This window comes from Tasmannia lanceolata, unplaced genomic scaffold (genome assembly GCF_043159265.1).
Source record: "Tasmannia lanceolata isolate RefF3 unplaced genomic scaffold, GAP_Taslan_0.1 ptg000025l, whole genome shotgun sequence".
Lineage (NCBI taxonomy): Eukaryota > Viridiplantae > Streptophyta > Magnoliopsida > Canellales > Winteraceae > Tasmannia > Tasmannia lanceolata.
In genome coordinates, this window is record NW_027518702.1 from 1,895,519 (window position 1) to 1,907,864 (window position 12,346).

General features: G+C 42.6%; 1 protein-coding gene across 1 annotated transcript; it reads left to right on the plus strand.

Moving 5' to 3' along the window:
* The first annotated feature begins 208 nt into the window (after positions 1-208).
* On the plus strand, positions 209-2,309 carry LOC143858239 (uncharacterized). Its single transcript, XM_077368896.1, has 6 exons — positions 209-1,050; positions 1,137-1,224; positions 1,306-1,404; positions 1,488-1,730; positions 1,825-1,919; positions 2,099-2,309. The coding sequence occupies exons 1-6, from the start codon at positions 209-211 to the stop codon at positions 2,166-2,168; spliced, it is 1,437 nt and encodes a 478-aa protein (XP_077225011.1). The 3' UTR covers positions 2,169-2,309.
* The last annotated feature ends 10,037 nt before the right edge of the window (positions 2,310-12,346 follow it).

The following is a 12,346-nucleotide window of genomic DNA, read 5'->3' on the forward strand; positions in this document are numbered from 1 at the left end:
CTAGTATCTTGATAACTGACTATGTTTTCCAAAAATTCAGGTGGTGGTGACATTGAAAGTATCTCTGTTAGAGAAGTCACAGTACCTACAGGATGAGGTAATGCAGTCGAGCAGGACTATGTTGCGTACGTTATTTTATTTTACTTATTGATTTTTTTAAATTTGATCATTGACTGTCATGTTTAAACATTAGGATGTTGATGAGACAATGGAAGTCGATAAGGAACAGTTGGAATCCGAGGGGATAGTTTTGGGAGTAGATAGTGAAATGGAGAAAGGAAGTAGTGAAGATGAGTCGAAGCATATAAAATTTTTGGCGAGAGAGGGAGATGTAATTGATAGACAGTGGCAGATGATTAGAGCAGCATGTGAAGAAATAAGAAAAAGAGAGGAAGATGTTGGAAAAAGAGAGGAAGATGTCAGAAAGAAAGAGGAGGATTTGAAAAAAGGATGGGAGCGTATGCGGAGAACAAATGAAGAGACTGGGGGAAGAATGGAGGGGGTTGAGGTGGAGGGGGTTGAGGAGGAGAGGAAGGGCGAAAATGCATCTCAAGGTGCACGATTATCTTCGCAGCTGTGCGAGGATTGGACGGATTTAGCTGACCTTGGATGTGACATGGATGCAGCCGCCACCCTAATAGATGTATCGGCTCAGAACCCCAAGTCACATGAAGAAATATTCGGCACCACAGACGGGGTGATCCTTAACCCTTTACAACGATTGTTCGAAATGGAGGTGACCAAGGAAGAGGCACCATCTACTGAAGTTGAGATGAAAGTGAGTGGTGTAAGGGATGAGATGGTGGATTCCGAATTAGGGAGCATTGTGAGGGGTGTGAAGATGGATGGAAGGAGTAGGAAACCTGGGAGAGCTAGAAAAAGCCCCTACTATTCAGGGAAGACCCGAAAGAGGAGGCAGAAGGAAGGGAAGAAACAGGGGGAGGACCCCAACATACCTAAACCACCGCCCAAGAAGAAAGGGGATGACGGGAAGATGCGTAAGGGAAGGAGAACAGCTCTGATAGAGAGACTTCTAAAGCATGATAAAAGGCAAGTAGATGTGAATTATATTATACCATGATTTAAGTTGATCAGAATTGAAAATTATTAACTAACAATTTAATACAATTTTGCAGTGATATCCTCATGGAAACGGATGATGTACACCTAATAGCTGAAAACCTACAACATCTTTGGAATGTCAGACAATACCTGACTGGCACTGTAAGTGTCATTTTTTATCATTAATTTCTACATTACTGTAGGGAATAATGTACATCTGACATTTACTTCTCTTCCTTGAAGATTGTCGATATATATGGGAAGCACGTGCAGTCCTCCAACGACGATGGGTTAGCAGATCCTACAATGGGGGGAATTGTCTTCGTTCCATCGGTGGTACATGTAAGTGTTATTTCTATCATCCCACATTGAGGTTTACATAAGATTTTATCTGTAGTATCCCATTGAATTCCTTTTTTTTATAGGGAACTCTTACTGCAGTAGGGACCGAAGTCACTGAGGTCCAGAGGGTAGAAAAGTGGAGGACAGCGAAAGACGCTCTGCACAGTAGACTTATAAACCACCACCTCGAAGCAGTAAAAATGGTACTATTACCATTATGTGAGGACAACCATTGGGTTCTCCTCATTGTCGATATGGTCAACAAAATCTTCCACGAATGCAATTCCTGTAAAGGAATGGAGTTCCAGGAAAGAGCAGGATTGATCGTAAGTGGGTTAGCATCTTTAATGTTTTCCTACTTATAAATCTATACGTATAACACTTATGTTTCCTAAACCTGTCAATGTTAACCACTTGCAGGTTGTGTTGTTGAAGGAGTACTTAAAGGAAATGGGCTGTGATATAGACCACTTTCAATATGCGCAGATGGAAAATTTCCCACAACAGGCCAATGGGTCAGTATATTAGTATATTTAAATGTTTATTTTTCTAGGCTATGATTTTGATTCGCTCAATACAACTGTTGTTATGCAGGTTCGACTGTGGTTTGTTCGTGCTTAAAGTGATCGACCATCTGTATGCAAATGATCCATTTACTTTCAGCAAGTCTGACATTCCCGCTTATCGGCTGCAGCTGTGCGAAAGATTCTTGCGCGGAGAGTTTGGGGACTGTGGTGATTTCCTTAAGGGGGATATATGACTGAAAAATGAAGAACCTCTCTTCAAGTTCTGATGGATGTTGTAAACATGGTGGACATTGATGGTCTTTCCAGTGAAGTTTTCTGTGTATTTGTAAGCAAAATGGGATAAAATGGGCTAAATTTATTTGTAATTGTTGGGCGCATATGTGTAGGATAGAAAGCAGGGTGTAGAGATACAGAGGGAGGGTTTGTTTGTATCTCAGCATACTGACAACTATGTATTTGTAATGAAAAATCAAGTTCTGTGAAGTGATGGTGGTTGTGGCATTGGGTTCATTGCGAAATATGGTAAAGGTCTTTGAAAATCATCAAATATTTGTTCATAAAGTTTTGGGGGAATTTATATTTCTATTGGATGGAAATATGATTTATTTGTAATTGTGGTTATTCTCTCTACTTTATATTTTCATCGTCATAGTTGGCAATGGGACCCCTGTTTTTTGTGCTTTTCCGGTTTTGTTTGGTTGGTTGAACTGTTTGGAAGAAAAAAATTCTTCCTCAAAGTTGTTCATAAATTCCACACTTAATTTCTTACAACAGCCACCCTCTTCTTTCCAAATGGACTTTCCACCCCACACCATAGGATGATCCATAACGTCCATTTGATGGGCCACAATTTCAATAGTTTGTGTAGCAAAAGACAATTCATACAAAATAAAAATATAAAATAAATGGGTTATCAGATCCTAAAGTGGAACCTCCAACGATTCTCGGAATTCCGAGACAATGTCTCGGAACTCCGAGATTTCCGCGACGGTCTTCTCGGAGCTCCGAGATATTTTCTCGGAACTCCGAGATTCGGTCCAGTATAATATGAAAAAACCCGTCTATTGTCGGAGCTCCGAGAAATTTTCTCGGAACTCCGAGATTCGTTCCAGTAGCATATCCAAAAAACATGTATATTCTCGGAGCTCCGAGAACATTTCTCGGAACTCCGAGATTCCTTCCAGAAGCATATCCAAAAAACCTGTATATTCTCGGAGCTCCGAGAACTTTTCTCGGAACTCCGAGATTCGTTCCAGTAGCATATACAAAAAACTGTAAATTCTCGGAGCTCCGAGAGTAATTCGCGGAACTCCGAGATTCGGGCAATTGAAAAAAAAAATTTCCTTTTGTTCTCGGAACTCCGACACAGTGTCTCGGAACTCCGAGAATCGGCCCAGGAGCTTCATAACCCTGGACCCGGTTCCTTTTTTTTACTTTACTTTTCTTCTCTTCTTTCCCTATACCTAAACCACTTCTCTTGAAACCCTAAGTCCACTTTTTCTTTCGTTCCGTCATTTTCTCCCTACATCTTCTTCCAAAACCCTCTTCTCCCTTCCAAATCCCTCTCTTCTTCCTAAAACCCTAGCATTTCACCCCTTTTTCGTTTTTTCTTTCTTCCCTTATCTATTTCTCTTTTTGGCCTCCATTTTAGGGCTATTTCTCTTCTTCTTTACATATCACTTTTCTCTCCACCCATATTTCCTCTCACCATGCCTCCTAAAACCAAAAATCTCAACATCGGAGGCTCCTCCCAAGTTGAAGACCCCGAATACGTTCGTGAAGAAGTTCCCGACGAAGAAGGGCCTTCACGGAAGAAGTCCAAGGCCAAGGCTGTGGCTGCCGAGGTTGTGGCCAAGTCCTATTTCACTGGGGATAAGGCGAAGAAACTTTGGGACGACGTCGGCACTAGGCGCGTCCTGACCGGTAGGTACATTGATCCCCCTGTCCTTGAAAATTTTGATTTAAAGGCCAAATTTGATGCTCTTCATTGGACACCCATCCTTCACATTAACGAACCCGTTTACCCTCGATTGGTGCGTCTCTTTTATGCCAATCTCACAATTTCCCCTTCCTTCTTCAAAATCGAATCTAAGGTCAAGAAAACTGTCATCAAACTCACCTATCAGACTTTTGCCACAATATTTGGGATTAGCCATGAGGGCCTCTTACACTATTTTTGGCCGGACGATGGGACGCATGAACTTGATGATATTGATCATGACACTGTCTATGGGCGGATAACACGGCGCTACCACCCTAATATGCCCGTACAATCTGCCGACCTCATTCCGGTTGCGCGCGTGCTCCATAACTTCATGTACCACATCTTCATACCTCGTGGTGGGATGCGTGAAGCCGTAAGACCCTTAGAGGCATATATTATCTACAGCATCCTAGAGGGCCGCCAGCTTTGTTGCCATATATCATGTTCGCTTCATGTTTCAGACCCCTGAACGCTACCGATCTTCCTTGCCATATGGCATGATTCTCACCCGTGTCTTCCGGCACTTCGGCATCACCTTGGATGGAGAGATGACCATGACTCCTACTGCCCCGTTTGATGTTCAGACCTTTAACCGCATGGCTCTTAATGAAGCAGCGATTGACATCGATGTTCATGATGGAGGAGGCTACGAAGCCGAGGACCAGCTTGCACCTGCACCTCAGCCTTCAGAAGATACATCTCAGTTCTGCACTCGCCAGGATTTGGCTCACATGCAGGAGGCCATTGAGCGATCCATGGCCTCTCAGTTTCAGCAGTTGTCTACCCATGTCGACTCTGCGATTTCGACTCGCTTCCACACCATGACTTCCCACTTTGATGACCAGTGGGCCGCCTATTATCGCTACATCTCCAGTGGTCAGTGGGGCCAGGCGCCGGGCAGTTCTTCTCATCACCCACCGCCTCCTTCGGAGCAGTAGATGGCTCTAGTTCTCTGATGATGGATCCTGTCTTGTTCAGATTTTTTTTTTATATTAGCCTTATCTATATGTTTCTATAGTGTTTGGATTATCAGTTGGTTGTATGGATCATATTTAGGTAGTTGCTTGGATAGTCAGTTGGATCTTTTTGGGATGTATTCCGTTTTATATAATTCTGTCACTGTTATGATGTGTCGTGGATGCTATGTCCTTTGAGTGGTTGTATGCACTTTCATTGGCTCACACCTACTCTCTTTCCTTTTGTTCCACCTTTTTTGGTGATGACAAAATGGGGAGAATATTTGAGCTCCCAAGTCATAATAATATGCATATATTAAGGGGGAGTAAAGCTCTATGCTCCATTTTTTTGGGACATCAATGCCCATGAAACGAACAAAAAGGTCAATAAATAAAGGTTGCAAAATGACAAACTTTATTTCGCCCTTTCTTACCAGCAGGGAAAAGCTTTTTGCAAACTTTTTTGCAAAATGACAAACTTTTTGCAAAATGAACAAAAAGGTCATATATATATTTATATATATATATATATATATATATATATACAACCAATTTAATTTTCCAGTTCTTGAATTTTCTTACCAGCAGGGCAAAGCTTATTTTAACAATGCTTGCAAGGTAGAACTCATTCGAGCTTCAGAAAACTGGGCAGCCTTCAACTATGATAACCCATTCCACCTTAAGAAAACAGGGTTTCCCTCCAAAAATTACAGTATACCATTAATTACAGTATAACAAAGAATACAGTATTCCACCTTCAAAAAATTGGGTTTCCCTCATAAAACTGGGCAGCCTTCAACTATGCACACCACTAATTACAGTATACCATTAATTACAGTATAACAAAAAATAGAGTATTCCACCTTCAGAAAATTGGGTTTCCCTCATAAAACTGGGCAGCCTTCAACTATGCACACCACTAATTACAGTATACCATTAATTACAGTATAACAAAAAATAGAGTATTCCACCTTCAAAAAATTGGGTTCTCCTCAGAAAACTTGCCAGCCTTCAACTATGCACACCACTAATTACAGTATACCAAAAAAGGGTTTCCCTCAAAAAATTATTATATACAGGAACTAATTACTGTGCACACTTTCAATTAATCCACTTCTCCTTCATCCAACTGGAGCCTCCAATGCATTCTCCGCGGAATAATTACATGAAAAAAGGAGCTGCACAAGGTACACCCGACCTACAACACCACCACCACACCGAATAAGTATGGAATCGGGGATGTTCTATACTACTTATTGACCTCAATATATTACGTATCATGTACCTATTGAAAACAGGGGCAGAGGGTCCAATGGAAGATTCATCAGGGAGTTGTCTCTCCATGGGAGGTTCTCTGCAAGTCCTTTTGTTGTGGCCTAGTTTTCCACAGATCGTACATTTGCGATGCACTCCACTCTGCAATTCGCGGTCAGATCTTCTCGTTCGCGGCCGTCCAGGTGGTCTTTTCGCTATTGGAGGTAATACAGTCTGCAGAGGTTCTGGAGGCAGTTCCCATTGAGTGCGATCTACTGTAGGGTGAAGCACCTCACAGTACGTTTTCCGATACATCTCTATACGAAACCATTTATGGCAATAATCGTACTCATCAAAATCTGTGATGGCAATGGCTGCCATGGCATGTCCGCACGGAAGGCCAAGCGTTTGGAACTCACGACATGTACAGGTTTGTTGCAGCAAGTTTACGACATCATGATGATCACGGGACCTTACTTCAAATTCGTGCACACCTACTCGATAAGCAGTATATCCGCGACCCTGTTCCCTGGCCAGTCCCAAATGTTTTTCTGCATAATGCGTGCACTTTGTTTCCCATTGAAGGCCCATCGCTTGACGTTTCTGTATGTATTCGGAGCTCTTAAAACGAGTCAGCTCCACCGCAGCTGCAATCGGCAATTTTCTGGCATCCTTTAGCACTGCATTGTAACACTCCGATCTATTGGTGGTCAACACATCATATCTTTCCCCCTTGAAGTAGAAACTAGCCCAGTTTTCCTTCGGAATAGCGGCTATCCAGTTGTGTGCATTTTCATTCCTCGCCTTAATTTTTTCCATTGTGTCTCTGAAAACACTCTCTCTCAAAGCCCTAGCAGCTCTCAAGAACAATTTCTTAAGTAAAGGGTCTTTGAAGTCGGTGTACAGATTGGCGGCGAGGTGACGCATGCAGTAGCTATGGTTTGCAATAGGCATTACTTTAGGCACTGCTTGCATCAACCCCTTTTGTCGATCGGAGCACAGGGTCAATGCGCCTATCCCCTCAGGCAATACGTGCCGCTTCACCAAATAGAGGAACCAGCACCAGCTATCTTCGTTCTCAGTCTCGACAACACCAAAAGCTAATGGAACTAAGCCGTTGTTCCCGTCTACCCCAACTGCGATCAGTAAGATTCCAAGATACTTTCCACGTAGATGCGTCCCATCGACCAAAACTATCGATCTGAGTGTTCGTTGGAAAGAACGTATGCTGGGACCAAATGCCCAGAATAAGCGAGCAAATTTATCATCTCCCCCTGGACGTAGATCTCTCGCTCGAAAAACACGCATGTAGGTGCCCGGGTTTGTTCTCATCATCTCAACTATCAGTGCAGGGAGCAAGCGGTACGAGTCCTCCACATTTCCACACTTTATTTCAAGGATGATGTTCATCGCAAGGTGTGCTCTACGGTAGGTCATGGTTACACCCCAGTGCGACTTCATGTACTGTCTTATGATCCTTGTCCCCACATCTTCTGGACGGTCAAATAGGGGTAAGCATGTCTCGGCAACCCATGGGGATGTAGCCAGATGATTATCATTGCCCTTTAAGTGAGATGTACACGTATGGTCGCTCACAAACTTCTTCACTAACACATAAGTCATACGGCTAATGCTTGATATACGCCACTTGCAACCTGGTTCCTTGCATACAACGGCATACTTCTTGGGAGTTGACCGTGACTTCTTGAACATGAATCGCTGCCGAATTGCATACTCCTTAACGGCCTTCTTGAACTGCTTCATATTTGGATACATAGCCCCAACAGTTAACTCATCGAACTGAAGATTATCTGCATCTACCTCATCAGCCCCAACATACATGTCGTCTACTTCCAGTGGCCGACTTGTGCCAGCAGGTAGAAATGGCCAACCATTGGCGGTAGGGGGAGCCACTTCAGGATCATGGGCGGCCTCATCACCCTCCTCATCCTGAACCTCAGTCTCAGCCTCGTCATCATCCTCATCATCATCCTCTGCAGGATCATCATCATTGTCATCTTCAGTTCTAAATTCTTCGAAATCACAACCGAAGACATGAAAATCATCCTCCAAAACGTTAATATGCTCCAACGGCACATCTGCATCATTCCCGGGAACAATGATATCTTCGGAGGTAGGGTTCTCATACATATCGTCCGAGAAGTTTTCATTTTGGCCAACTCGTACCCTACACAGTTCAACAATATAAAATTAGGATAGTAGATTGAGTACTTCAATATAAATAAAATTGTACAAGACATACCTTGAACTAAATTGTGCCGAGTCACCTCCTATGCTTGTATTACCCAATTCTGTTTCATATTCTCTTTCTAAGTCTACTTCAAAACGAGAGTCGGGAGTGACAGTTACTCGTTCCGATGGATATCTTAGGTGTCGAATCGGTGGAACGGAAGTAGGAGGTATGCATGCATTATGAGAGAGATTTTGAGAGGGAATCGGTGGTACAGAAGTCAAACGTATGGGCAGGTTATGAGAGGGATTTCGAGGTGAAAAGGAAGTAGAAGGTATGACATTGTTTGTGGGCAGAATTGAAGAATAAGATGAATTTAGGCCATTGTCAATTTTTGTTATGTATAGCATCACAGAGTTGAAATTATCTTTCTCAAGCACCTTAACCAACGATTGGAAGATTTCATCGCTATCGACGTCGATCAGAGTGCTTATATATGGATCAACAACATATCGACATTTGATGGATAGTGACACCCCTCCTCCAATACTCCCAATTTGACTGTGGATTAGAGCCTCCAATTCTTTAAGATTCATTCGGGGACTTACCAATAACAATTTCTTACTCCCACCAACATATTCCCAATTAACTTCATCCTTCAGTATGCCATCATAGTGTAACAGCAGAGAAAGCATTGTGCGTGCCAGTTTACGAAGACCTGCAAAGGGCAGACAAGATATGATAAGAACCAGAACGTAAAGGGGGCTTCTCAAGGCGAATAAGTAGAGGCCGACATAAGCAAAACCTTCGGAGGCACACGTTGAAAGAAGAAAATATGACCTTCCTGATTGAAAACTTGTCTGCAAAAGGAGTATATGATATGGTTAAGACTTAAACATGAGAAGAAGATGATAACATATTTTTTCTCAGTACATTTAATACCAGACTGAAGCATGGAAATAATTTAACATAAGTGAACATTGCATTTCAAGTACACAGGCCACATTACGAAATCTAGTTTAAAGACGAAATCTACGAGAAATTAGTTTAACATCTTACATCTGGCAAGGATATAATATTTTCTTAATTAAATTACAGCAGAAGGGATTATGGGCACTCAAATGGGGTAGAAGAAGTACCCTTGGATGGTCCATCAAATCCAGAAGAAAGTCCTGAAGTTGAAAGTCATGGGTTTTCAGCTACAAAAAATGGGTTATTAGTACCTAAGGGGGGCTTCTCAAGGCCAACCGAGGGGAGCTATGCATGGTATTAGAGAAGGGATTATGGGCACTCAAATGGGGTAGAAGAAGTACCCTTGGAGGGTCCATCAAATCCAGAAGATGGTCCTGAAGTTCAAAGTCATGGGTTTTCAGCTACAAAGAAGGGGTTATTAGTACCTAAGGGGGGCTTCTCAAGGGCAACAGAGGGGACCTATGGATGGTATTAGAAAAGGGATTATGGGCACTCAAATGGGGTAAAAGAAGTACCCTTGGATGGTCCATCAAATCCAGAAGAAAGTCCTGAAGTTGAAAGTCATGGGTTTTCAGCTACAAAAAATGGGTTATTAGTACCTAAGGGGGGCTTCTCAAGGCCAACCGAGGGGAGCTATGCATGGTATTAGAGAAGGGATTATGGGCACTCAAATGGGGTAGAAGAAGTACCCTTGGAGGGTCCATCAAATCCAGAAGATGGTCCTGAAGTTCAAAGTCATGGGTTTTCAGCTACAAAGAAGGGGTTATTAGTACCTAAGGGGGGCTTCTCAAGGGCAACCGAGGGGAGCTATGCATGGTATTAGAGAAGGGATTATGGGCACTCAAATGGGGTAGAATAAGTACCCTTGGAGGGTCCATCAAATCCAGAAGAAAGTCCTGAAGTTGAAAGTCATGGGTTTTCAGCTACAAATAAGGGGTTATTAGTACGTAAGGGGGGCTTCTCAAGGGCAATAGAGGGGAGCTATGCATGATATTAGAGAAGGGATTATGGGCCCTCAAATGGGGTAGAAGAAGTACCCTTGGAGGGTCCATCAAATCCAGAAGAAAGTCATGAAGTTGAAAGTCATGGGTTTTCAGCTACAAAAAAGGGGTTATTAGTACCTAAGGGGGGCTTCTCAGGGGCAATAGAGGGGAGCTATGCATGGTATTAGAGAAGGGATTATGGACCCTCAAATGGGGTAGAAGAAGTACCCTTGGAGGGTCCATCAAATCGAGAAGAAAGTCCTGAAGTTGAAAGTCATGGGTTTTCAGCTACAAAAAAGGGGTTATTAGTACCTAAGGGGGGCTTCTCAAGGGCAATAGAGGGGAGCTATGCATGGTATTAAAGAAGGAATTATGGGCCCTCAAATGGGGTAGAAGAAGTACCCTTGGAGGGTCCATAAAATCCAGAAGATGGTCGTGAAGTTGAAAGTCATGGGTTTTCAGCTACAAAGAAGGGGTTATTAGTACCTAAGGGGGGCTTCTCAAGGGCAACCGAGGGGAGCTATGCATGGTATTAGAGAAGGAATTATGGGCCCTCAAATGGGGTAGAAGAAGTACCCTTGGAGGGTCCATCAAATCCAGAAGAAAGTCCTGAAGTTGAAAGTCATGGGTTTTCAGCTACAAAAAAGGGGTTATTAGTACCTAAGGGGGGCTTCTCAAGGGCAATAGAGGGGAGCTATGCATGGTATTAGAGAAGGGATTATGGGCCCTCAAATGGGGTAGAAGAAGTACCCTTGGAGGGTCCATCAAATCTAGAAGATGGTTGTCAAGTTGAAAGTCATGGGTTTTCAGCTACAAAAAAGGGGTTATTAGTACCTAAGGGGGGCTTCTCAAGGGCAATAAAGGGGAGCTATGCATGGTATTAGAGAAGGGATTATGGGCCCTCAAATGGGGTAGAAGAAGTACCCTTGGAGGGTCCATCAAATCCAGAAGATGGTCGTCAAGTTGAAAGTCATGGGTTTTCAGCTACAAAAAGGGGTTATTAGTACCTAAGGGGGGCTTCTCAAGGGCAATAGAGGGGAGTTATGCATGGTATTAGAGAAGGGATTATGGGCCCTCAAAAATTCAATCCCTACACTCTTCAAACTCATGTCTGTCTTCTTTTCGCAAGCACTTTCACATTTAACAACCAAAGTTAAATGGGATAGCATGAGTTTTGATATACTAATAATAGCAATATCTTATGGAGCACAACCACCATTTGCGCATTATCATATCACACTGCCACATTTCTCTTAAATAAAATCTTTGCAAATTATTTCTTTCAGATAGTAAAGAAAATAATATGAAAGATAACAAGGGGGTGAAGACAATGGAGAAAGATATGTGATTGTATAAGAATGCCATCTGGAAACATGTACGCCAACTGTAAGAACGGTGTGTTTGCCACAAATGGTTTATTTTTTCTCTAAATATACACTCAACTCCTATTGTTAAAGCATCAATTTTTTTAATGTTTATCTTTTCAAGAATTTGTTGCTCAAAATAAATGGATGTTAAGAAAGCTTTTATTCATGGAAAGTTCAAAAGCATAAATGTAGTTCAAAAGCTTTTAGTATGAGAGGTGAGACTACAAACTACATCTACATCTCTACTATGACAGGTGAGAATACAAATTTGTCAACTGACTACAAACTACATCTCTACTTCGTACTCACACCGAAGACAAATCATGAAAAATAAACTGAGACCAGGTAGGGTTTACTGTTTTCCAGGTTTCATACGTGCTTCACCTTCGTCGAGATCGCCGGAGAGATTGCCTACGGCTCTGTTTGGTTGTCAAAAATCAGGCATCTCATTAGAATTTCGTGGGAATTTTAGATGCCGGCACGTCGTTTGGTTGTGTTTTTCAAACCCGATGGTCAAAACACCCACAACAATGTCGGGATATGGTCGGCCCACGTGGCTCTCCAATGAGAACCGAATGGCAAACCCCCAAAACCGAGTTTCTGTATTAGAATTTCAACAGGAATGGCCTTCTCAAACGACGGATGAGGCTCCACGCACTGCTTCGTCGCATATCTTCCGCTAAATTCTTGTAACCAAATGGCATTTGG

Bases quoted from the DNA above. Each gene is read 5' to 3' on its own strand.
- LOC143858239 (XM_077368896.1), top strand. From the start codon at position 209: ATGGAAGTCGATAAGGAACAGTTGGAATCCGAGGGGATAGTTTTGGGA. The intron at 1,051-1,136 runs GCAAGTAGATGT...ACAATTTTGCAG, and splicing joins CTTCTAAAGCATGATAAAAG to TGATATCCTCATGGAAACGG. The intron at 1,225-1,305 runs GTAAGTGTCATT...TCTTCCTTGAAG, and splicing joins GACAATACCTGACTGGCACT to ATTGTCGATATATATGGGAA.